Source organism: Struthio camelus, chromosome 1, assembly GCF_040807025.1.
Source record: "Struthio camelus isolate bStrCam1 chromosome 1, bStrCam1.hap1, whole genome shotgun sequence".
Classification (NCBI taxonomy): domain Eukaryota; kingdom Metazoa; phylum Chordata; class Aves; order Struthioniformes; family Struthionidae; genus Struthio; species Struthio camelus.
In genome coordinates, this window is record NC_090942.1 from 98,889,784 (window position 1) to 98,916,652 (window position 26,869).

Genomic DNA, 26,869 nt, shown 5'->3' on the forward strand with positions numbered 1-26,869 from the left:
CTAGCTGTCAGCAGAACTAATTAACTCGATCTCAGCATCGCTGGCTTGGCAGCACCTGCCTTGGTATCTCTGCTTACAGCTCCACTGCATTGTACAGGCACGTTCAGAGATACAAAGCCTTCTGTCCAATAGGGAACTTCACCTTTGGAGCAATCAGAAGAATCAGAGGAGATAATTTATATATTTAAAAAGGAAAAAAGAAAAAAAGAAAAAAAGAAACCACTGGCTAATATTTTTCTGTTTCCTTTGCTGACACTAAGGGGATGGACATCATTTAAGAACTGAACTAAGAACTTTCAGTGAAAACAATACAGTAACAAAAGGAGCATAGGAAGCTTACCCTTTTATCTCATCTCTTGTAACAGCCAGCTTTACTGCTTACATCTATTTTTGTGTTTCCAAAGAAAGGTGGTATTGTGGGGAGAATCATGTCTCTTTATGAGCAATCTGTGATATAAACATCATGAGAAACTACACATAGGAAGCCGAAAAAGCAAGATGTGGCTGGACAGCCAGAAACACAGTACTGCCGTGTAATATAAAATGACCACAGAAAACTGTTGTGCAACAGATACACAAATTATCAAAAGATTTAACCAGAAACTTTTTACTCCACTATATAATGCGCCTTCATGACTACCCATTCTGTATGATAGAGAATCTCTGGGTAATTCCATTTTGCTGAATTAAGCTGCTTAAATGTGTTTGAAGGACACGTGGCAAATTAAAAGACCACTGCTCCGAACCATACTCACATCAGACTCTGGGCGCTCCAGCACAACGGGATGCTCAGTAATCCAGGATGGGTCTTCTGCTGCAGGCTGTACAGTTTCTTTCACTGAAAAAATATAAATACAAGGAATCTGAAGATTGTACCAGCAGTGTGAAGAAGTTGTAGAAGACTGACTGAAAAACCTTTCCTCATCTCAGATTTGCTAGTAGGCTCTTCCTCAGAAGCTTTGCCAGAGAGATTTTGTTCCTGTGAGTGATCCGGGGGGACTTCCAGGAAAGCGCGCAGGAAAGCTGGGAAGAGGGGTGGACACTACTCCTCCACCAACTGTGCAAGGCTCTCCCAGTAGGCAACAAAAAAACAGGGGGTTCCTTTGTGCTGCTCAAAACCAATAGAGAGCTACTAAGCTGAAGCCCATCTTGGGTGCTGAGGGCAACACGCATTATGCAAACCACATTTCACCACCCATTCCTTCCAATTGTTGAAATATTACTGAAATTGCACACCCCAGATCACAGTGTGAAAGAAAAAAGGAGAGGCTAATTTAATGGATTAGGAATGGGATCTTGCTGCTAATTACCTGACCTGATTAACATCAGAGCAAAACAAACTACATCCCATTTGTTCTCATCGTTTAATTATTCAGAGGGCAGCTGAATAATTCACCTGTCCCTGAGAATTACCTTATAAGGCCTCAGATGTGTGGCACGCTCATGTATCTTAAGTAATACTCACCGTTAATAAGTTGGAGAGAGTTAGGGTCCAAAATCAAGGAAGTGTTTTCAAGCAAGGCATTTTTCTGGAGAATTTCAGCAATATAATCTTGGAAATCACTGATGGTATAAACAACTGTTGGATTATCCTCTATGCCCATAAAGGAGTTGTCCTCCACCTTGTTGGAATGAAGGTTAATCAGGTCCCAGGTGGCATTGCTGATGGCTTTTCCATCAAATGTAACAGCATAGTGGACTTCCACCCCACTTTGGTTTTACAGAGAGAAAGAGAACACTAGATTAGAGTACAAGGTCTTCCAGATATAGCAAACACTATTTTATTTATTTATTTTTAAGAACCTGGGTCAATACCCTTTTTTAAAACAAAAGTACAGTGCTTTAAAGGAATCAAGACAAAAACAATTTAATTCTTTTTACACTTGTGTCTGCCTGTGTTTTCCACCACTGCAAAGATCCATGTAACAAAGCTCTCCGAGAAAAGGCTACCAGAACATGACATCTAGTCTGGGCATTGTACCGAATCACAGAATGGTTGTGGTTGGAATGGAGCTCTGGATATCATCTAGTCCAATCCTGCTGCTCAAGCAGGGCCACCTGGAGCAGGCTGCCCACGATTGTGTCCAGACGGCTTTTGAATATCTCCAAGGAAGGAAACTCCACAACCTCTCTGGGCAACCTGCTCCAGTGCTCAGTCACCCTCACAGTAAAGAATCTTTTCCTCACGTTCAGACAGAGCTTCCTGTCTTTCAGTTTGTGCCTGCTGCCTCTCATCCTGTCGCTGGGCAGCACTGAGAAAAGTCTGGCCCCGTCCTCTTTACACCTTCCCTTCCGATATTTATATGCACTGATAAGATCCCCTCGCAGTCTTCTCTTCTCCAGGCTGAACAGGCCCAGCTCTCTCAGCCTTTCCTCAGAGGAGAGATGCTCCAGTCCCTTCATCATCTTAGTAGCCCTCCGCTGGACTCGCTCCAGGAGCTCCATGTCTCTCTTGTCCTGGGGAGCCCAGAACTGGACCCAGCACTCCTGATGCAGCCTCACCAGGGCTGAGTAAAGGGGAAGGATTACATCCCTCTCAACCTGCTGGCAACGCTCTTCCTAATGCAGCCCAGGAGACCCTTGGCCTTCTTGGCCACAAGGGCACATTGCTGGCTCATGCTCAACTTGTTGTCCACCAGGACCCCCAGGTCCTTCTCTGCAGAGCTGCTTTCTAGCAGGTCAGCCCCCTATATTTCCACTTGTGAGTGGCAGAAAGACCATAAGGAGAGCAAAATGTGGGCTTTTTGCCAGCATTATTAATGGGCCCACCAGCATGCAATGGTGCGAAAGATGATTTTAAGAGCAAGTCAATGATGAGAATTGCTGTGCGGTAAGAAAACAGCCTGGAAAACAGATAGAAATACTTGGTAGCAAGTGGGAGCCCTGACCACTGTCACTGTGCAGTCTCAATCTGCTTGAAATAATGCTTTTGATGGCACTAAAATAGTAATGTAGCTTGTAGTCTGGGAAAATATGCCCAATTACTATATCGTTTGACCATTTATTCTTTAACAAAATGTGTTTGTTTTGTAACTGTGTACAGTTGAGCATTTTTGCATCAACTCCTCTCTCTTTTCTTAATTTTCCTCTCCTGAATACGTCTGAATGTCCCTTCCCACAGGACTGTGTAGCAATCAGATTTACCATACACTGGACATAAGCACAGGGGAGCTTTAGAAAATATACCATATTTTGGCTGCACACAGAGCACAGCAAGAAAATGAAGTAATCTATGAAGTGTTAGGAAAACCTGCTCCAGAGATAGGTTTTCCTCTTTCCACAGAGCTGGACTGTGTTGCTAAAGTAATGGCTCAGTTCACAGAAGCCTCCAAAGCCCCAGTGCCAGATAAAAAAAGAGACATAATCAGCAAATACAACTGCACTAAAACCATGAGCCTGCTGAAGTTTTGCTGCTGGCTCTGTCATGGAAGCGAGCCCACCACAGGTTCATCATGGGCATTGAGTGTCAGTAGAGGAAATGAAAAAGGAGAGCAATAGAGAGCGCAGCTAAGATGGAATACAGCAGGCTAGTCAAAAATAACATTTAGATTTAATAGAACTGTGCTGTCAGCTGCAGTTAATAATTGCTAACTAACTACACCACCATCTTCTGTCTGGAAAGGGCTAAAACATCTGGTATTTGGAACAGAGCCTCTTTGAACAGTTGGATGCATCCTGCCCTGCAGAAGTGCAGAGTAATAGAGGATGGCTTTGAGTCACTATCGTTTGCAGAGAACTGTGTTTTCTGACCTTTCTTCTAAAATTAAAGCGCTCGTTCTCTGTAAGACTGTGGAAACTGGACATTACTTAATGCCCTTGCTGAGAAATAGACAAAAGAAAATACTTCTAGCAAGTCTGAGGCTGCAGTTACTTTTTGTCTGTGAAATTTTCTTAAAATATATCAAAGGAGGAAAACTTACGATCCTGAGCCTAAATATGTCTACCCAAAGACAGGCCCAGGCAGATCACATCTTCTGCTAAGGAACGCTTGTAAAACTTCTGTCAAGGTGTGTAGCAGCTCTGGCCTTGAAGTAGCTATGCCAGCTGTCCTTGCTGGAGACCTATGGCTTTCTTATCTGTTTGAATTTTCATAATAATCATCCAGACTGCTGCAAATTATAGAGACCTTGAGTCATCATTAAATAATTTTGTTTTCTTCATCAAAGAGACGCCTATACAATAGCTAGCTCAGCAGCTGACTTGTGTTTAGAAAGATTTTCCCCAAGCAGTTCTTTATGATTAGCATATAAATAAGCAAATCAGGTTATCAGTAATCAAAAGAGATCATTGACTTGCAGTTTTTGGTAGACCCTCCACCTAGCGTATTTATGCTGGATAGCTATCTCACTCTGGAGCCAAAACCACAAGTCCTCAAGACAGTCAGAGTCCTACAGCTAATGTGTATTTTTCCACCTGTATTATGGCAATATGTAGAGAGAAGTTGTCTTTACCTGTCCTCCTCAGGAGAGCTAAATATAGAAAAAAACAACAACAACAAAAAAAAACACAACAAAACCTGTTAAAACAATTTTATCTTTTCCATTAAGTCTTCTAACGTAGCGTATACCAAAATTGCCATGGTATTCTACAGGACACACGAATTTGAAGATGCATAGAGAAAAATGCTTATAAATTGCATAGTTACTCTGTTAATAACAAACTATGTTCTACTCTCACTGAACTAAGTGAAATATTTAGTACTGATCGCTAGAAATCAGCAGAGTAGAGCCATCTCATCTTTTTGCAAATAACGCAGTTAAATTACTGTCAGTGCCAAGAGAATCAAGGCTCACTAATTCTACCTGAAGATTAGTTTGTAAACACATCTTCCATCAGACACAACAGAGCACAGCGAGGCGCTCTGGTATTTTGCCAGAAATATCAACCTTTTATTTTGCTGTTGAAACAAAGCTGAGAGCTTGCAAAAGATACTAGGCTGCAAATAATGAGATGGAAGGGTTTGCTACCTCCCAGGCAGAGCTTTGGCAGGCTTTCCCATGTCGCTACACCAGTTTGCTGTGGTGTTAGCCAGGCTAAGTGAAAGTGGGAACTGAAAAGTCAAGCCTGCCTCTGTGCTTCTGCAAGGACTGAAGTTTCTCTTGATGAGGCAGGTATACCTGTTTTGTATCTATGACCCAAACTACCAGATGAGATAATTATATTCTATTAGCAGGCCCCAAAAAGTGGAGTTTGTCACTACGTTTAGGTGAATAGCACCAGGAACATTTCTGCCACGTTCTTTCGAACAGTGCATCATTTCATTCCTATACCATTCTTTTCTGGTACCTCCGACAACATTGTTTGAACAGTCTCACGCCTCCAGGTATGATATTTCATCCTTGTCACCTGCGAGGAACTGAAGCATGAAGACGACAAACAGTTTGCCTGTAATGATTAAGTATTTCATGGCTAAGCCAGAAACTGAACCTAGTCTAGAGCTACGACTATAAAATCTACCTTTCTCCCTATAGCTGCTTTGTTATCTGCATGTATTCTAGCAAGAATACATGCAGATATTGCCTGGAACATTCTAATAAATACAGACTACTAATTCTCAGGGAAGACACAATTCAGGTTCGCTCCTATGCAGCCTCACTGGGTTCTGAAGGTTATGTCCAATCCATTCAAGAAGGAGAATCAAGAGTTTGTGATCCATGAATCCCAAACGTCAGACATCAGATATTTGATGTAGAATACTCAGGATCCATTACTATCCTAAATTAATTTAAGGCGTCATTCTGAATCCCAAAGTAATTTGAGGAAACTAACCTTTTTCAACAATATTCATCAGAATGAAGAGAGTTAACACATTGTAAATAATTTTGAAAAACTATCCACCCATATTTGCTTGGATCAAAGGGAGAAAGACCTTTACATATCTCAAATGCTAACCTTTTGAGTCATTCCAAATTAACGTTAGAAGTTGGAAAGAAATTTAAGTACACATTTTTCCAAGAGTTTTTGTGTTCTTCACTGTTTAATACCATGACACGTCAACAGTATTGAGGAACTAACAGATACTGATTTTATATTATAAAAGAACTCTTTTCATTTTAAGACAGAGTCTTAAATAAGAGTGCCTTGCCTTAAAAATCAAGGCAGGAATATCATGCAAGATACTCTGATGGATGCCAGAAGCAGAAAAGAAACAACACAGTTCTGAATTTCTCTTTTAACCTCTGTATATATGTGTATATAGGTAACAGTGTGGAAGTATTTGTCATTTGGTTAACACATCCTAGGAGCTCCTGTGTACGTTTGAGGTTCTATCAATTGTGAGGCACTATCGCAAGTAATTTTCAATCACTGCATATGCATCCATTCAGAGAACATTATTGCTAGGATGGACGCATTTTTAATGCATATTTTATTATATCTTTTTACCTGTATTCCAGTACATGGATGTTTTTGTATCCAGGTAATCCTTCAAATGCCTTTTGGATCTATTTTGATTAAAAAACAACAACAAAAAAAATTAACCTAGATGTCCCCTCTCCTACTCACTGCAGTGAAAAGACAGGAAGTATTTTCAACTTTTTCTAGAAGGAAAAAAAAAAGCCTCTGAACTGTTATTTCTAACAGGGGAAAATGCTTGAATAATCTCTTTGTGGAGGAAGAGTTTTGGTGGCATCTTTTCAGTACTATAAAGGTAAAAGAGAAAGTATGAGGTACAACATCCCCCAAGACTTCTATAGAAACATTCAGTGAGGGGAAAATTCAAATGGACGCTGCAGAGATCTGCACTGCCCATACCAGCCACCTTCCTCTCTCTTATTCATGCAGCACAAACCCTTCTCTGGCCAAAAGGTTTCCATTACCTCCCAAACCTCTTTGCGTTAAAACGAATTCAGGAAAAACTATTTGGAATTTAGCAACCTAAATGAGAGGAAGCTGCGATGGCTGCCTCAGCGACAGAGACCTCCTAGGCTCCAGGGAGGCACTAACGTGTTAGGCAGTACAGAACACAGCTCATCTGAGCTGCCCTAAGTGGCAATATAGAAGGGGTTGGCAGCATTGCTCAGGAAGAAATCTAGGGGCAGCAAAATGGTAGCACATTCAGGCCTAGTTCAATAATCAACTGTGTCGCACAAGACATAAGAAATAAAATATTGCAGGTTCACTCCGCTTTTGTTTTTTTCTTCCCAAAAATTCTTGCCATTTGGGGATTATTTTTTACTCCTCAAATTCTCCTTTCCCTCCACAATCTCCCTATTTTTAAACTGTCTCTGGTGAGACTTAAACAATCTGAGTGCTGCCGACTTCTTTTTTTTCCTGTTTTTTTTTTCTTCTCCAAGAGCTTCTTTATCCAAGCACAGAGAAAACTAGGCAAGGGATCAAAGGAGTGGAACATCCGTGTGCCAGGTGGACTCCATCCCATCTGACATTTCTTCCACACACACACACTATGGCATTGCTACTTGGCCACACAGCTAGGAAAATTAAGATGTCTAGTCTACACTAGCAACTTATGACAGTTGTAGTGATGCTTTTTGGCTACAGCGAAGAGTACATCTATTTCCCATCTGGCCCAGGATCTGGCGCAGGGTTAGCCCCCGTGAAAGGGATTCAGAGTTTGCCAAGGAGAACCCCAAGTAAATGAGACTAAGAAAGGAAGAAAACTAAAGAAAAGATGACCCCCAACATGTGCTGTCATATGGCCCCCCAGAGACGTAACAGATGCCTCTCCCAAGAAGGAAAGACGAGCTCTCTGCCCCAAGAAAATCAACGGCAATAAAATACAGGGAAACGACAGGGAGAGGAAAGTTAGGCGACAGTCACTTGATCATATTTTAAGTAGGCATTTATATATTCGTGGGGCAATAATTTTATTTGTAGCATATAAGTGAAAGCATATTAAACTTTGATTAAAATTAAATTAACTTTAAAATAAATTCTAATAAATCATGTATGAGATATATAAATAAGAATAAGTATTTATATGCACACATGGTTTGGGTTTAAAAAACATTTTTTTTGTTTGTTTTGTAAGTTGGTGACTAACAGTCTAACTGTGCTTCATTCCCACTGACTTCAGTGGGATTTAGGCAAGGGTTTAAGAACTTTTCTGCAGGGTTGCAGGGTTTTAAAACATGCTCATATGCACTGCTAATTCTAGGCATAAAAGAGGAGCAAGTGTTGTCTTGGCAGCCTTGATTTCAGAGAGTATCTCACTCAAGTGGGCAATGATTCATTCAAAGAAATGCCACTCCAGAGGAAAAGTAATGAACAAATTCTGTTGTTCATGACTTTTTTTTTACCTCCCCCACTTTTAACCTACTCTCTGTAGAGAGTCTCTACTACAATTGTCTCTGCTACGGTCCAAAACCCGGACACTTCTTGTATTCATTAAGACTTTCCAAATTTCACTTCAGTGCTCAGCTTTGGTAGGAGATCCAGAACATGCCCACGTGGGCAGACCCAGGTAGACCTGTACGCCTTCTGCCTGCACTCCACATTAGTGCTGTGCTGTACTGTACCTCAGCTACCAAAGCAGCCTCCTGCCACTGCACCACCACAGGCTGGTGGCTCTGAACCGCAGCTGACTCGTATCCTGCCATTTGAGAGCATGGGCAGGCTGGTCAGCCAAGACCTTCCAATTATCTTTGCCACTCCCCGGTTTCAAACCAGCTACCGTATGGAAGAATTCAAATCTGGACAGTGAGCTTAGAAAGCTTTGAAAAACCTTTAGGCAGGCTGGCCACTAAAGAGATGTTAAGTATACCTTGAAATAGAAGTTTTCCAAGATGTGAAACTTTAAGAGCTAATGAAGTTCCATCAAGAGGCAAACAAGATTCCTGTCACTTACTTCTCTGTGACACCTTTAAGCCCTGTGTCTGTGATGCTGACAGGGAGAGCTACTGAAAAATTCAAAAAGGACAGTAAGGCCAAAGTTAGTCCTGTTAACAATAAATAATTAAAAGGACTAAAAGAAGTGCAGTTGTATTTTATTTATTAATAACATCTGGCTTAGTTCCTTTTGCTAATATGAAGCAAAGTAAAAGAATGAAAGCAGAACAGGAAACAGTGACCCTCAGAAAGGTTCCCCATTCTGAGTATGTCCCCGCTCAAGGGTTCAACATAATTTTTTGATTTCCACAAAAGCACGCTTCTACCTCTTTTCCCTGCAAAAATGATAGTGCACTATTTCATAATAAAGAAAAGGAGGGAACTAGAGTAACTGCTGTTTGGCAACTGGTATGCTACACACAACACATGGCGCACAACTCCACTACTTCAGAAAGGCAGCACGTCAGACAAAACAGGATATTCTCATAGTGGATGAATCTTTTCCAGCCTGCCTTAGGCAACAAAAACCCTAAGTTGGTTCTGCAGAGCCCCTGAGAAAAAAAGTCAGTCCTAACACAGATGCTGTGTGCTACCACTGCTTTGCGGAGCCAGCAAAAAGACGACGACAGGGAAGGGGAATCACCTGTGCAATGAATTGTTCGGAGAGCAGCTGATATTTCACGGTGACTGGGTCACTCAGCTCCTCACTGTACTTCTCTCCAACGATCATGATGCTGAACTCAATGATCTGCTCAGTTACAGGTTTCAGTAGCTGCTCATCCTCCTTCTTTATCTCATTATTGGTCTGGAGAGGAAGGGGAAAGGGTGAAGACAGGAGATGATTTTGTGCCTTTTAGGTTTGTTTGGCGCTTTGTTTTTTGGTTCCCCCTCCCCCTCCCCCCCCGAAATAAATTGTTACTCATTACAGACCATAATCCTACATATCCTGGGTTTATGCCATATGAAAGGAATGTAAAAAGCATCCCAGATGTCTACATGTACATACAAGCTGCCATCATCTGTCAGCACACTGCATTCCTCAGCATGGGTCCAAACACATTCTTACGTGGGCTAGAAACTTCTCCAGCCCCTGGTGACCTGGAGGTTTCTGTGGCCCATGATGTGAGAGATAAATGCCATATGGATAGGAACACATCAGGGCACTACTGGTGGGCCACAAAGATGGTCATGGATATAGCCAATGACATGTGAAAACTGCAGCTCAAAGCACAGTACATTACCTGAGCCATGAGCCTACCTGTTTGCCTTGCACTGTAACAGAGGGCTCACGAATCCTCAGGGACAGAAACGGCAACTAATGAGGCAGTTTATTAAGAGAGCAAACTTTTGACTACTGCTTTGTTACTGGAAATCCTATTTTCCATTTGCACATCTTCCATCTAGCCCAAGGCACATCTAGCTGACCACAGCTACAAACAGAAATTCAGCTGTGTGGGGTGTTCACAAGACAAATTTCTTGAAGTGTAACACCAACAGCTCACATGAGCCCAGTCAGCAGTATAGGCACCCATTTACCACGAGGCTCCTAATTGTGGAATTCCAATTCCACTCGGAACGCATTCAGAACAATAAGCTGTGTAGTTCAGCTTGAGTAATCAAGGATCCCAGGAGGTACACACTGTGGTCGTCAGGAGATCTGCAGGGACCTCTGCAAAGCTAAACTGCTGGACTGTAATTGATAGGTCTGCAGTCACCCAAGGAACCCTGCCAGCAGTGGCTTGCAACCTAGCATGGGAGCTTGGAGGTATCACAGCTGCCTTGGGCAGCAGTGATTTCCGGTCCAATTTTAATCTAAGTTGAGTGAGCAGGAGGACATGAAGAGCACCTGCTTAGCTCCCTACTAATTTACAACCAATTCCCTATTTCTTCTGGTGTACTGAAAGACATGAGAAAAAAAGATCTAGTTTCGTGGTTTTTTTCTGGAACAAAATTTTTGGATATTTGGGGAGGGAGGGGTTGGCTTAAGTTAAATAACAAGTCTTTTGCTATTTACATGTGATTATTGTCTTTTTCCCTATTAAAAAGAAAAAGGAGCCAAAAACCCAGACCTTTCTGGCAAAACTGCAACCTGTGCTATGTATGGTGTGGGAAACAGGAAAACCTTTCTCCAAATAGCTTAGCTGCCATCAGTGAGTGACTGACTTACTGTATAGGGCCCCTCTATGTATTTTTAGTTAAATTCTCTTCCTCCCCCACCCCTTTTTGATCGGGTAACTTTGCTGAGGTCTAGAATGAGTTGTATACCACCTAAAGCTAGCTGGCATTTGACAGCTATATACTTATAAGGAAAATATATGCTGTTTCTACGTAGCTCTTTACAGCTCAGCGTAGTTTGAATCACGCGTCAGTCCCCCCAAAATAAAGGTACAGTCAACATGTGAATGCAGAAGATGAGCTTTGCTAGCTCTTGGTCTTGTAATTCACAGCACATTTTGGCTGTACAGAGCCATGATGAGGTGTGATACAACTGTATAAAGAGTGAAAATACTGTTGCAGCAGCAGCAGCAGTTGAATGCTAGTTTCTTTCTGATTTACTGAGTAGTCTCTGCTCAGGCAGAAATATTCCAGGCAGTTCTGTGTCAAAAAAGAATAATGGTGTACATGGGACCAAACCACAAGTGTTCTTGGTCCATAACATAAAATCAGAGCTACGACAAACTCCTGGACTTGAGTCAGAAGTTGTCTGCGTGTTTCATATTGAGTGTTTATTCTTGGAAGCACAACACCAGAGTTCCACGGTCAGCCCTGAAAGCTCTAGAAGAAAGTACAGAGCTTGGCCTGGCTTTGTTTCGTGGCCCTACGAGGTTACCGAACTCTGCACAGTTAAACCCAGTACCACAAATCAGCTTCTGCTCATACGCAGCACCTGCAACTTTGTAAGCTTCTCAAGAAATCCACTGAGAGTTTCATGTTTATAAGAAAACAAAAGCCAGCTGATTCCTATCACTGGTTTGCAAAATTTTCTTCAATGGTCATGTAGGCCAACATATACTAGAGTTGGAATCTAGCGTTTAGGGTTAATTTTTAGTCCAAAGGAGCTGTCTCCTGGAACCAGATATTTCCCTGGGACCTGTGTGGTGTGTGGTGGTCAGCACTTCTGAAAGTCAGTTCACTTTTACAGTGGCATTTAAGTACTTGCCGTAGGCCTTCCTGTGTGGAGAGTTTTGCTGCTTACCACAGTGAGGGTGATTGTAAGATTATAAATAAAAATCCATACATGTTGACCAGGGGAAAGGAGCAGAGAACTGGAAGGAACCTTGAGGGCTATCCAGGCCACCTCTCAGCTGTCCTCGGCAATTGTACCACGTGGACACTTGCAGCATTACTACAGCAATGTAAAGTGTATTGTGTTTCCACAGGAATAATGCTCCACATTCTTCTTCGAGCTTTCAAAAAGCCCTAGGCGTTCACTGTCTTGCCCTGAATCACTATCAAAATCTGCACTTGTTAGCTCAACTGTTCCATTCTCTCTCTCTGTGGGGGTGGCTGCACTGCAAAGCCACTGCAAATCAAAGAATACCCACCCAGGAAGTTATTTTAAAACTTTCTAAAGGTCATGCCCAGGTTCTAAGAAATCCTAATCTGTGTTAGTACACTATGCCAACAACGCCTTTAAGTTCAAGGAAATGCAAATGTCCATAAATTGTATCATTTAGGAAAGGCAACAGAATGCTGAACCAAAGGAAGAAGCCACTCACAGCAGTGTCTGTGTCTTGGATCTCACGGACGGTACTGCCCGAAGGACTCTCAATGGAGACCCCATGAGGGGGAGGAACGTTGGCAGCTGCATCTGAGTTTGAAAGAGAATAGTATTTTTTTTTAACCCGCACACATGTATTTAGATGCATGAGCAGTCCAGCAAATGTAAGCTAACTAACAATAACACGTGATTCCTCCTCTCACCATCAAGACAGAAACAACACAGGAAGAGCACCTGAAACAGAAACAACACCTGAGGAGCCTAAGGAAAAGTAGCTAATACACTAATCAGAACCAATTTGTCTAAGCAGGTGTTGTATTTTTGGGAACATAAAGCAAGTCCAGTAAAAAAAAGGTGTGTAGAAATAATTTCTCTAGTAGGATTTTCATGATTCATTTGATAACCTAATAACGTCAGCCCAAAACATGATCTCCAAATCACAACCAGGATTACTTGGAGGTGGAAAAAGTCATGACTCTTTCTCAAAACCACAAGCCATCAAGTTTCTCAATTTGTTATTAATTCAGAATCAGCCTGCACAGCAGTCAGATGAGAACTGACCTCTCCATGTGGTAACATCAATAGTTGAAGCTGGAGTTGGAGTCCCAGTACTGTTAAATAAAAAAAAGAAAAAAAAAATCAGAAATTGAAGTTGGACATAGTGAGATAGATGTTTTAGTTTTTGATTTACACGTGGTTCTACTGCCACACCAAAAAGCACGTTTGCAGAATAAATTTGTCATGGTACTACTTTGCTGATATCTTTATAAACGTTAGGCTTCACGGTATTTCAGTGGTCCACAGCAATTTAGATAACAGGTCACCACTGCCTCTCCACTACGCGTCCTGTGCCTCTGCAGGGACACTAACCCCCTCATATTCCAACTGACTTGGGGGTCACACAAGTAATTACATTTGGCCTTCCCGCAGTTCTGCAAATCCAGCAAGTGTGAAGACCACAGAAGTAAAACACAAAAATACTTGCAATATTCCATAAAACGCTCAGATTTAAAAACACTCTACAGAGCGCTAAAAATGCTCATAACTACTGAAATCACTACTAGAAGATGGGTCCTTTTTTACCACAACTTTTACCGTGCTTATTTGGAGATCTCCGAAAGGCATCAGTTTCAAAACTCAACTACTGCATTCACACACACAGAACACCTCTAGGCCAATTGTGAAGAAGAAAAACATTGCAGACACCATCAGATGGAAACTGTCAGTCTGAAGAGAAACCAACAGCTTTGACTTGACTTTAACAGTAAACTTAAGCTTCTTAGGACCAAACCTGTGAGTCCTGAGCAACTTTAAGTTACCAAGAGCGGGAGACATGCTCTGACAGAACCAGTTCCTTCCTGAAGGGAGAAAAATTGACTTTTCAGGTTTGCCCTATTTTTAATACATACAGCCCAATCTGTAAGACTGGAAACTTAAGTGCTGCAGAGAAAGCGAACACTAAACTTGAACCTCAGAAAATCATTGAAGTTCACTGCATTAAGGTATTTCTCTCATTCCTAAAGAAACTCCTTTTTTATTGGTTGTCATACCAGAAAATAAACATGGCAGGAAGGAGTCTGCACTACAACAGTAACAAGAGCTCGCACCCCCTAGCCCGTGCTTTCTTACTCTTGCCGGGTTTGACTTTTGATTGGCATACTCGATTACTGACCCTGCAGTTGGCCCTCAAGCAAAACTCCCACCAAAGGCGATGGATGCTCTGTCTCCGTCAGGACGTATAATCGGACTCTGTGTCACTCCTAAAGCAAAGGTCTCCAATGCCAGGCAGACAAGCACATCCAAAGTTATACACTAACTAGGTGTATAACACTAAGTTATACGCTAAGATATCTGGGCACGAGGCTAAGATAAAACATATCATAGTTCCAGTGAGTTAACGTGTCTCAAACTCTCTTTCTGCCTGTGCCTCTCAGAGGCTTGCACTTGCCAATGAACAGAGACTTGAAGATGGGCGTGCTAAATTTTCTATTTAACCCACGAATCATTTCACCCATCTTTCCCAGGAGGCATAGGCTAACCCTGTGCATGATGTTTAACTATGCCAAACCAGGGTAAGTCTAGGGAATGCTTTATTGCCAAGGTGAGAGTAAGGATTATAAAATGTTAATAAAAAATAAAATATATGACATCCATATGAACAAAGCAGAAAAGTACTGATTCAACAATTTAAACAGTACATTCACATACAGCTAAAACCTCTGAGCTCTGTGCAAGCCTTGAAACGTACAGTTACTTGGGTCTGCTTCCATCTTGTGGACACTGTTACCTGTTTTCAGCCAGCACAGGGCAAGGTAACCGCTGTCACTCACTATAAGCACAGCAAACGTCATCATGATAACTAATGACTATTGAAATATCATGAAAGAGATTAAAGAGATTATCATCGGGGGGGGGGGGGGAAGGGGGGGAGGGAGTCTCACAGCTTTCAGGCATGAGCCAAAACAGTCCTCCGACAATTAGATAAAATTCACTGAAATCAAAACCCACCAGGGACGATGGCAGTCATTCGTTAAGCTGGTCATTTTAATTTATCTTTAGAGAGGAAGAGTTGGGAGGACACACCAACTAAAGACAACATTTCCTGGACCTTAAGGAAAGGAGTCACTAAGAACAGCTTGCCAGTAGCAAAGGTAACGATTATAGTCAACATCAAATGCCCTTGCTCCTAATGTGGACAGAGGCCTGAATCCATCTGTCATAATCCAAGGATTTTGAAGAACATGATGTCAACAATTTTTAAAACTCTCTGCTGCGTCTTTTACGATCTCAGTAAATCTTGGCCAGATTTCCAGGAACTGGAAAGCAAGTTACTAGCAAGCAAGTATAATTCAGACAAGATACACCTGCGATGACAATGACAGAGAGGATAGTCACGAATAACTCATTCAAAACCATCCATTTCTTTCTGCTAAAAATATCAGTACAAGGATTTAGATTTTCTTAGGAATGCTGATTATGTTTTATAGAGATTTAGTTTCCTTATTTGTTTCTCACCTCAGAACTGAAATCAAAGCTATTGCTTAATTATTAATTGGTCAGATGACATATTTTACAGTTAAATTTACTTAGCTCTAAAGATGCTAGTTTCAACAGGCATTAGATTACACCTATACCAGAGTCTTACCAATTTAAGGCATCAGTAACTAAGGCATTTAAGTGCATCATATTTAATAATGGTATGTTCACAGGAAGCTCATATGATACTTTTCAGGAGAGGTGAAACAGAACATGAGAATTGACTTATCACAAATCGCTAACGTAACTAAGGTCACAGAATAAAAAGTCAACGAAAGCAAGATGACATGCAGTGAACGACTTCGTTACAGCACTTGTAATATTCTATTCCTCTGAAGTGCTCAAAGCCCTTACATAAACATTAACTAAGCCTTGTATCAACACTCTTTTTATTTAGAAGACGACAGAGGGAAAAATAACTTACTGTGGCAAAGTAAGTTAGGTTCTGAGCTCAACCTAAGGCTCATAGGACTTGATTCAGCTACCCACGCATAGGTGGTCTCTAGTGCAGTTCAAGAGGCCTTCAGGTACTCCTCTGGGCTTCCAGCTGCTGTCCCTGAAGGGAGAGGTCTCCCACTGATCCCATGTCATACTCGCCAGCTATCTGGGATGTGTTCAGTAATTTAGTCATTTAGATCTTTTTGAGGTGCCCTATCTGTGAGCAATTGTATTGAGCATCTAATTTTGTGTTTTTGTTTACCAATGTATCACAAGATCAGTTTCAACTAAGCTGCTTGAGTTTTTGAAGGAAATAAAGCAGACAAAAGCAAGAAATGCTATGGTATAAATCACACTTTCAAAAGAGGAGCAGTTTCCAAATGGAGCGGCCTAAAACTAGTTTTCCAGGCTAAACTACTGCTTACAGATTAAATGACTGTTTGTAGAGGTATCAAAGAAAAAACGCCCAACTTCTAAAGGTCGCAGAACTCTCTCACTGACTTAAATGACATTTGGGGATGCTCAGCCCTCCAGAAAAATCAGACCACTTATAGCACCTATATAGGAGGTGACAGCAGCAGCAGTTCTTGAATCTTTGCGCTGTTTGGGAAAGCTTGGTCTCTGGCAGAATGCTTTGCAGGCCTGTAGGTCTTACCGACATTCTCCAGTTAGCAACATTAACTTCTGTGTGCAGGGTTTCCTGCATGGTGGAAACCACAAACAAAACTGGGTCTGTGTCTTGTGTTAGACAACTGTCACAGTGTTGAAAAGCAAGGTAAGAATAAGGCCTTTTTCATTTAAAGCATACCACGTTGATCACCTTAAGCATGACCTGGACGAATTCCTTACCAAGGCCAGGTAATAGACTCCTACTGGTACAGCGTTTTTAATACCAGCTCCCAAGACCTAATCAACTCTCTTAACAAAATTCTGGCTCACACCTGGCTGAAAATTAAAAGCCAAGGAGTTAAACAAAGCCTAGGAAAACCTTAATCAATTTAATCAAGCAAAACCAGTGAAGAACTGAGTTTGGTCAAGTTAAGAGTTATCACTTTCTTCTCAGGAAGACAAAAATGCTGGTTTAAGAAACTGTGTTATAACCATTTTATGCAGTAATTTTTGTTTCTTCATTGCTCCACCAGAATTGGGGCTCAGAACTGTGAGGTTTACTTTCTTTTTGCATCCATAGTCTTCTCCTTCGCCTTACAATTTTAACTTTTCGGGTGCCTATTTTATTAATTCCTAGAACAGGAGCAGTAATGCTAGATGTTTCTAAGGAAACCATTCAAAATGCACGTGACAGCACATTACTGACTTCATCTCATTCTGACTGACTGAACACATGGCTTTTAAGGTAAATTTAGATTCAGACTTCACTTTAGTCATTGAGTTGAAAATATGGGGGCTTATTTATTTATTAACCTCAGCATTAATCCACAGGCCAGGCTTTCCCTTCGGTTATATTCACACAGCTGAGCCACTCCAGGCTGGAAGACCGTATTCCAGCAAGACCTTTTTGTGAAACTGAGACAAATACATATGACGTAAGAAACGTAATTTCTGTTGTCCTACCTGCACAAGTGGAGCCCTGGACCACCTTGACTGAGCAGTAAGCAAAATATAAAAATATATATATGTATGTCTGGAGAGGCGGGAAGTAGTAGGTACAAGCAGACATCTAAGCAGCAGAATGAACAGCATTGCCCTGTATTTCCTCGGCAAAAGCAACGGGTTTCAGATCGCACAGTTCTGTTAGACACCTGCACCTAGGCAGCATTAAAAAAGACCCATAAGGGTCTCAGAAGTTGATCTGAAGCAAAAAGTGCTTATGGACCGTCTATACATATTAGTACAGCAAGCAGCTCACGCTAGGTTCCTCTCTTTCAAATCCCATAAGTACTTTTGTGTGACATCAGTCATGTCACGACGAGATGACTCCAATGACAGAAAAGGAAAAATGACTTCATAGGTTCCAATCCACCAAAGCACTTAAAGAGTCACATTAAGGACATGCAACTAAAGAGCCTAAATGAGTGCTTAACTGCAGTCATGACATGTTACTAAGGAAAAACACCACTCAACCTGTCAAACAGTGCCTCAGTGATATACCACTTATTTTTCTTCCATGAAATTTTGTAAATATATAATGTTTCTCTCTGCATTTCTGCTCAAGATGTAACTACCTCCTCAAGTCCATGGTAGAAAAGGGTACCATCTTCACACTGTACAGGTTCCAGAGGTCCATCAGTTTATTTATCAATTTGAATGTCCTAAAGGCTAAGTTGCCATGTCAGGCACTTCTTTTTCTTAAATATTATGATGTCAGAGCTCATATGGAAGAACTTTGCTCAAAGAAGGGAAAGTCATTCTCATGGCCTGAACTTGCTCTTTTTAAGCATTTTAATCATGGGTTTTTAAACTAAGCGAACATGCAATTTCAATAGTATTTTTATCCAAGTACAGAAATGCAAGACTGAACCATGCATTCAGATTCTTTTCCTTTTAAATTGTCCTTACGTTTATTTTAATGTTCAGGTGGTCACTTCTTGAATATTGACCTCTCTTGTTTTTAATTAAAGCAGGGCAGGACAAACCTGACAATAGGCAACACAGCAGTAAATGCACAGCTAAAACGACAGTTTGAAACTCTTTGTTTGGGGTGAAGCTGTGCAGATGCTCAAAAATATCGAAAGCCAGAGCAATTGGACTGCCAGGTCCAATGGCAGATAATAAAGGAGCTCAAGCATGTTTCTACTCCGCTGCAGGCAGAAGTGACTGAAGGGTTGAGATGATCCCAGTGTGGAGGATGCGGACTCTTGTCTTTCATGCAGCACATTTAGATAAGAGGTACAAATTTCGAGTTGATTCACCATCAACCATTGCTGCCACCACTGATGAAATACAGATCCTAAATTTGTCAACGCATCTGAGAGCAGAGAACAGAGACAGGCAGAACAAAAGGAGCTCCAGACATGGCTTACTGCAACTAATTTCAGTGAGTCCAGAATCAGAAACTACTGCTCAGAAAGAACAAGTGCTTTTGTTTCTTACTTCACTTTATTTGACATTAAGAGCCACTTCAGAAGAAATGCAAAAGTAATGCGTTATGATAGTCATCCTTCCCGACTATCTCACCCCTTATGTTTTCTTCGGTATGTTATTGTGCGTACAGCATTCAGGCAAGGTAATATAACATAAAAGCTAAAGTTTTCCACTGCAGCATTTTTGTGTCACTCCTTTTCCTTCAGTTGATTCTCAAGATCTGATCTTTGATCCCATCAGAAATTAGAAAGGACAACTGCTCCATTGGCATGGGACATATTCCAACATTAATAGAGCAGACTTCGTTATGAAAAATCGTAAGGGCCTATTGAATAAAGAAATGACTAAAAGCCTTTAGCTGATATAATGCTCGCACACTTCTGACCTGGGCAAAACACCACAACTTCTACTGGGCTGCTGTATAGACATCTGCGTTACGTCCCATATATTACTTTTCCTTTTGGCAAGCTTCTCTCCTAAGTGGTACTCGTTTAATCCCTCAAGTCCATAAAAGGTCAGGCTAAGCGTTTAAACTACGTGAATGCAAGCGCTGGTCTTACTGGAACAACTTTCATCCTGCTGTTACGTAATTGTCAGTAATGCCGGATTGTGAGTTATTCTGGGATGTAAATTACACAAGTACAAGCCACCTTTCTGTAGGCTACACTAAAACCATCCTAGCGTTTAACTAGTTGAAACCAGCTTTTTCCAGCTAGGTGGAGACACAGTATTGATATCTCGGTAGGATTACCTGAGGTGTCTTAAATGATTTAGGTCACAGCTTCAATTCTACAGCTGTTTATAGCTTTCAGCACAGAGTTCTGTTTTATCCTAGAAAGGTCCTGTAGTTAAAGTGACCAACAGACATCAAAGGCCTGTTTTCAGTTCCAGGTCAGCCCTGACTTAAGAAAGTGATACCTCAATTGTTTCTTAGGAAAAAAAAAAAAAGATCGGTCAAAGTTCATAAAAAGAAAACACTCTTCGTTTCTTGTACCTGGGCTAGAAGAGAAGAGGAAGCAATTGCAAAAATTCCTTTGCTCTTAGCAGTGCAAAAGATACCTACTGCTAGGCCTCAGAACTGAAGTAACTGCTTCTGCACAGGTGTCAGAGAAACTGATGTTCACCAGAGGGCAAGTCAGAGCATCCCTGTTAGACCCCTGCTCCAAGGCATCCTCCGGAGAAGCCTGTCCTTCCCCGGCTGTGCGGAAGCCTCTCCAGGGCATCTCATGTAGGTGCCTGAAGCTGATGCCGTCAGTGCTGCGGGCTGAGGGAGAGAAAGGACAGTCCTGCCAGCCCTTGAGACACAAGAGCAGGTCAGCGTGCTGTTCTGACACAGACGCCCAGCTCGGTGGTAGACAGCGGTGTTCACATCACTGCCCTGCCCTACGTATGCTTCTATAGGACCAGTCTCTCTCTCAGCCTGTGTAGGCCAGTCCCCTGCCTCAGCAAAAGCTGCTGCGGGAAAGCCCCAGCAGGCCGGCAATTAGAGCGCTGCCCAGGAAACGGCAGAGCCACCTTCCTCCTCTACCTGTACAGGAGGGCCTGGCAGCTGGATTTCCCACGCTGTGCCTTAAGTGCAGGGCAATCCTGGGTCAGGTACTTACTCTGATTTATTACAGAAAATTTTAATTTAAAGAGGTATTCACTGTATTCTGGTGTGTATTGGCAGGTCTAGTATATTATTGCAGCAAAACCACATTCCATCTAGTTCTGGCGATATTATTCATGCCACACAGAATATTTATCTCTCTCCTCATACAAAACTTCAGATTGAGTCAGAACCCATGCAACTAAAAAGCAAGCCAGAACACATGGTTTCCATCCATGGCTGCCAATCCTGGCTTTATTTTTATACGAGCTTGACTTACAGACTTCACATCTTAAACCACGTCCCCCTTGTGGTGTACAGGTGTGCAGAACTGCCCTTAGACTAGGGGTTTTCTTAATATTGCCAGAGTAAACCGTGTGTTTCTTCCTAATGCTCCATTACCCAGAGCAAACCTGCCTCTTTCTATCTCACTGCTTTAGTCCTGTATCACTCTATGCTGTAGAACACAATCATTTCCAACCACAAATCAAACAACAAAATATAAGGGAAAAGAAAGCATGTAGTAAAGCTGAACTTCAAACTGACTGCGATAACAAAGATCCCATCTTAAAGCTATGAACAGCTTCAGGTAACATATACTGGGATAAAAGTAGTATATCTTAAGAGAGATACAATATAGCCATGCAGGGAATTGAGTTAGGTTAAGCTTGCCAGTTGTCCACTAGAGCCCCTTTAATGCCTGTCACAAAGCACGAGGTAAGATGGTTTTTATGCGATTACATAATTCGTATCCTGTATCTCTACATTAGCAGTTTTCCTGAATGATCACACTGAGGGACACCTTAGACTTTTCAGTCTCAAAATTCTTCAGAAAGATTATTTTTTTCAAAGCTTCCAACATTCAAACTGAGACAAACTGCATCTCTGAAATCACGTTTGTTGACAAATAAGATACAGTTCCATTCACGTCAAGAGCCAGTCTAGGGAACAACTGATGAAATGATGAAAATGATAATGATGAAAAAAAGTCAGGCCCATGAAGTTTTACAGGGACAAGATTTCTATTTTTGTTATTTTCTCTTTAAAAGCAAAAGCATATAAAAGTTTGGCCAATGTTATGGAAAAGAACTGAACAGATTCAGCCTCCCCAGTTTACCTGTGGGCTTAGGGGAGTGCTTACATCAGAGAAAAGTTTGGCTCAATAGCAGAAATATAAACCGAACTCCAAGGGATCAAGTCTGCTATTACCTTATGCTATTAATTTTAACATACAACGTTGCGGTTATGAAACCATTATCAGAATAATTAGTTTGGGGCTTGTTTTTTTGCTTGTTTGCTTTAAGTCTGTTAAGTTACTCCTCTTCCCAGTAAGTGAATTACTCATATTTATCATGGCCTGTGAAGCAGGGAATTGAATCAGCCAATTTTTCAGATGAGCTCAGGACTAGGTTGTTTGGGTTAGTTATTCCAAACATCAGTTTAGATTAACTTCTGTTTGGGAATGGAGTAATAATGATGTTAACTGGTTTTGCTTCTAGTTCAGTGAAAAAAATGAAAATACTGGTTCAAGTTCAGGTCTGATTTGGTAAAAAGGAATCGCAATTCAGACTAGTTTTCAGTTGGATTCCCTTGTTAAAAATGTGAGGAGCCCCTGCAGCCGATCCCCTTGTAACAGTATTTTTAGAGCGCATACTTTAAAAGCTTTTTGAAAAAGCATTTTTATAAGCATTCCACTTTTCTGCTGTTGGTGATGATGTCCAAGACTACATGAAAGCCTTTGGGAAAGCTTCATAGAACAGCCAGAATACTAACACAAGTCACTGTGGACACATCTCTTTCCCCAAATAGCTTTCCCCCACTAATCTATGCTTGACTGGCAACACAGAAATTATGTACTTAAGCAAAAGAAGAAGCCCTTTACCAATCAGCCAAGGTATTTTCAGCATGCCAAAGATGCTGGGACAACCTGCCAGAGGTTCACGCGCAAGAAACACAAGATTTCTTCATCACAGTGAATCCCTTTCTATGGGCCTCTTTGCACCAGGGTGAATTTTGTTTTTTACTTCTGTTATTAAAAACAAAATCTTCAGTGCAAAAATCAACTCTAGCAACAGCAAGAGCTGGAGAAAGGACTGAGCAAGAGGCTTTAGAAAGGGAAAATGACTTACCCACATGACCAGTCACTGCAGGAGCTGACAAGAGGGAGAAAAAAAAAATAAAAAAGATATAAATAAATAAAAAGAGAGAGAAAGGATTACAAAATGTCCCAACTCAGCCTTGCTGTTATCATCAGACAGAATAAAATGCAAGGCAAATGCAGATACTCACCCACCCATCGCTTCCTTTGTATAGGACAGTTTCTGGAAAATAAACAAACAAACAAATCCTAAATATATTTGAGAAACATAAGATGGAAGGAACTGAAATGCAGTTTATACCACTTTCTTCCTCCCCCCCACCCCCCTTGGCCAAAATAATTCTTTTTCCTGTGTTCATATATTTGCTAAGTTCAAAATCTATTAGCAAAGCCCTTGGTGAAAACAGAACACACTCTACGTTTCCCAAATACAACTGGTGATTTCAGAAACCCAGCCACAGACACTGCACAGAACATTTGGTTTGTCAGAAGATGCTCTACATCTCCACACGGACAGCAAATGCTCTGCATTTTCTGAAAATCAAGTCTCTCTAAGTCTCTTCAGCTGAACACCCAACATCACTATATACCTTTGAAAATTTACACTTAGAGCTTTTTAACTTTCCTCTTGTACAGCTCTAAGGGAAATAAACCAAACAGGTCAAAAACGGAGCCAGAATATAGTGACGAGATTCAACCTCTCTTATCTCAGTGGTAGGCTAACAGTAAGATCCTTTTCAGTAAGAGATCTTAAGAAATGCGGCGTTTCTTCTGCTACACATCTGTAGACTTAAAGCCATCTTTTTAAAAATACAGTTACAGCTTAAATCACGTAGTAGGATTAATCTGATGACTTACTTTGGGTTATAAAAGGGACAGGAAAGACATTTTTTTCATTTATTAGTGTATCAAGGCTAAAGCAGGGCTACCCAGTTCAGTATTTTCCAGATTCTTAATCAAAATCCTCATAATATTAGTGAAATTGGTTCTAGAGAGGGGTTGAAAGAGTTTCTGTGGGTAACTTCAGAAGTAGTGCAGGAAACCCTGAGCAGTTTGTAGCATACTGATAGCTGTTGAGGAGTAGTGCTAGAGCCTGGTGCTATACCATGTAGGCAGAATATAAATTATTTATAGAAGAGTGTTGTCTAGAAAACAAAGTTTGTTCTTCTCCCTCTCTTTTGGGAAAAGGGCTTGGGGGCTCACTTATTGGGTTGGCTTTCTTCGTGCTATCAGTGCAGATATATTTTCAGTAAAAACACAACCCAAAGTGGGTCAACTCAAACGCCTACTGTGAAGTCAAATTACAATAAACTTAACACACAGTATTTCCCCTGTGAAAACTCCTCTGCAAAATATCCACACGTGTTTAATGACCTAAGGACTGACACTCTATGCTCCCCCGCTAATTTTTTTTTGTGAAATAGGAGTGAAAAAGGGAAAAGAGACTTTCCAAGCGGGCTAGCCTGCTCATCCTTTTAGCCCGTGTTTCTCAGGAGGTGCAGGGGTGTAGTCTTCTGTTGATTAGGAACCACAGCAAAGTCTTTAACTTTCTCTTCTTTCCAGGACATCAGTGGGCAGTAAGTGTGATCACAACTGGAGAAGAAGGGCTAGAATGGCAGCCTGGACATCAGGCTGGCTGAAACGCTCTCAGTTCACTTTTCTGTGTGTTCTTTGGCCAGTCTTAAACGTACAAGTTCATCAAATGAAGTATTTGGAGATAGCTTAGTATGAAGAACCCAGACGTAGCGAGACCAGTTGTAAGCAACAAACGAAGAAACCAGCATGACCAGGTAGTCCAAGAGTGGCACGTCTAACTCGGAGCCAATAAAACTGTATTGGAAACTTCAGATATTCCTTAAGGGGTTGTCACATTGCTCTATACAGTGCCTGTACTCAGCTTCAAAGCACGGTGATCTGCAGGGAATTCAGAGACTGGTTCCTCCTCTCCAAGCTTTTAGAAATTTATATTCAATAAGTAACCCTTTTGGTAAGTGGTATTTGCTTATTAGAAGAGGGGCCTTCTGTCTGTATTTAGTCATAACAGTTTGTAGGTGCTATTAAAAACAAACCTGGCTATCTCCCAACATCTTTTTTAACACTGCTAGTCAGTACCCAGCACCTTTACTCACGAGGCCCCAAAGGCCACTGGCAGCAGCAGCCAGTATAATCGCACCCACTTTGCAGAGCGAGGAGATGGAGGTGCCTCGGCCAAGGCTGTGCCACAGGGCAGCACTGGAGCGCTGGCAGCACCCAGCTTTCTGAGCCTGAGGCCAAGGACTTACCTGCTACGTCTTGCTAGGGCCACATCTTCTATTCCTATAAATGTTAAGGATTAAGAACTGACCAAACCTGAGATGCCACATTATTACTTTAATGGCCAAGGCCTGGAAATGCAAACGTGACACACCCTCTCTCCATGTCTACATTTAAAAAGCCTATCAAATTACTCAGCTCTCATCCAATTTCGTAGTAAACTAGCGAAGCCTAATACTGCATGATTGGCTTTGAACGACAACCTCCGCACGGGGTGGCTGGATTACTCCTTAATTCACCTAGTTCCAGACAGAATATTATCTTCTCATTGTAAATCAAGACTTTTGCAAATGACAGTAAATTTAAAGGAATACATGCTTTAAGCGACTGTTTAAATGACCTGACTTCAATGTTCTTTCTCAGACAAATATCATCCCACTAGATTCAATAGCAGTTTTGTTTGAGAAATAAGGGTTTGTTTTAGAATGCTGAATGTTTGTTTCAGCTGAGGATGTGAAAATGAAGCATCCTCCCATTGCAAAGCTGATACGGTCTGCAATATTTTGTAGTGTGATTGCTCTCCTTTCTCTTAAATGTCTATTTTTCATTCCAGTCTGGGGCGAGGACAAGTACTGACATACTGAATTTCATGGCAAACAGACACCCTTTTGCCCTAATTAAAAGCCCAGGGCGCTAGAGCTCTAATTTTGGCTCTGTTCCTCATTTAGTACAGAACAGCCTTTGGCAAATCATCTCACCCCTCTGACTCAGTTCCGTCATTTGCAAGATGAAGTTATAAACGTGTTCCTACCTACCGCACAAGGATCTGCAAGGATTAATTAACATCCCTACCCTTTGAATACTTGAAGTGATCTATAAATAGCTGTGTATAGTAACCTCACCAAAGCCAGAGGGGACAGCTTTCACTCAGTGAAGCTGCCTCTGCAGATGCTTTGTATAAAATTAGTTTAATCTGCTGAAGTGAGACTTTCGTAATACTATTACACCCACTTTTTAAAAGCTGGCACTTGGCACTACTGTTTCCCCGTTTCAATGGACTGCGCTTACTTTTATATATCGCAGAATTATTGCAAATAATAAAACTCCACAGCATTAAACAGAGACTACAACAATCACTGAATCACAAATAGTACTGACTGGATGCATGAGCTTCTGCCAACATACAAACCTGCAAAAAAGCAATCATATAGGATACTTGTCTGATCCTAAGATATGATCCTTATGCACAGAAGACAAAATATCTTTCTTGGAGATAATTCCAGACAGGGGAAGAAGGTGGAAGAAATGTCAAGGAGATTTTAAATAATCTCATATTAGTTTAATCCCAGCTGCGTAGGACTGTATCAGGTATGTTTGATTTAACACAGCTGTACACATCATTTTCACCAGAAAAGTCATATCAAGAAACAATTCCCTCCTTGCCTGCCCCGATCCCCCACCTCAGTGTGCTACAGCACTCTCAGCAGCAGCGCAGCACTCTCAGAGGCAGGGGAGGGATTCAAGGAGGTGGAGGGCAATGTCTGGACCCAAAGCTGGAGGGAAAGGCCAGAATGGAGAACGGTGCTCTGAGGGACAGCCCTGACAGTGTGGTCTGCAGTGAGCAAGAGGAGGACTTAGAGGAAGAGAGATTGTTTTAGCCACACTCGGTTCGAAGTGAAGGCTAGAGATCCACGGGAAAGCGTCAGAGGCCAGCTAAGGACCCAGTCTGTCCAGGAGGAATCAGCTCCACAGCAGCACAGCAATGATTCCTCAGTCTGTGTCCGTAGGCAGTCCTACGTAGAAACAAGGTACAAAACAATGAAAGCAAAGAATAAGATCTGCAAAGAAAAGGAGCTGATCGGACAAGGACGATGAGGATGAAGTACTGGCTCTGAGCTCCCTGCTG

The 26,869-nt window shown here is 41.5% G+C and overlaps 1 protein-coding gene across 1 annotated transcript in view; it reads right to left on the reverse strand.

Moving 5' to 3' along the window:
- The window catches only part of IMPG2 (interphotoreceptor matrix proteoglycan 2), a 63,046-nt gene that overhangs the window by 11,602 nt on the left and 24,575 nt on the right, over nucleotides 1-26,869 (reverse strand). Inside the window, exons 4-11 of the mRNA XM_068954392.1 lie at nucleotides 22,902-22,933; nucleotides 13,070-13,119; nucleotides 12,507-12,598; nucleotides 9,431-9,592; nucleotides 6,385-6,443; nucleotides 4,452-4,469; nucleotides 1,466-1,710; nucleotides 756-838 (exon numbers count right to left, since the gene is read on the reverse strand). Of these exons, the coding sequence (XP_068810493.1) occupies nucleotides 756-838; nucleotides 1,466-1,710; nucleotides 4,452-4,469; nucleotides 6,385-6,443; nucleotides 9,431-9,592; nucleotides 12,507-12,598; nucleotides 13,070-13,119; nucleotides 22,902-22,933 (741 nt within the window). The remainder of the gene's footprint in view (nucleotides 1-755; nucleotides 839-1,465; nucleotides 1,711-4,451; nucleotides 4,470-6,384; nucleotides 6,444-9,430; nucleotides 9,593-12,506; nucleotides 12,599-13,069; nucleotides 13,120-22,901; nucleotides 22,934-26,869) is intronic.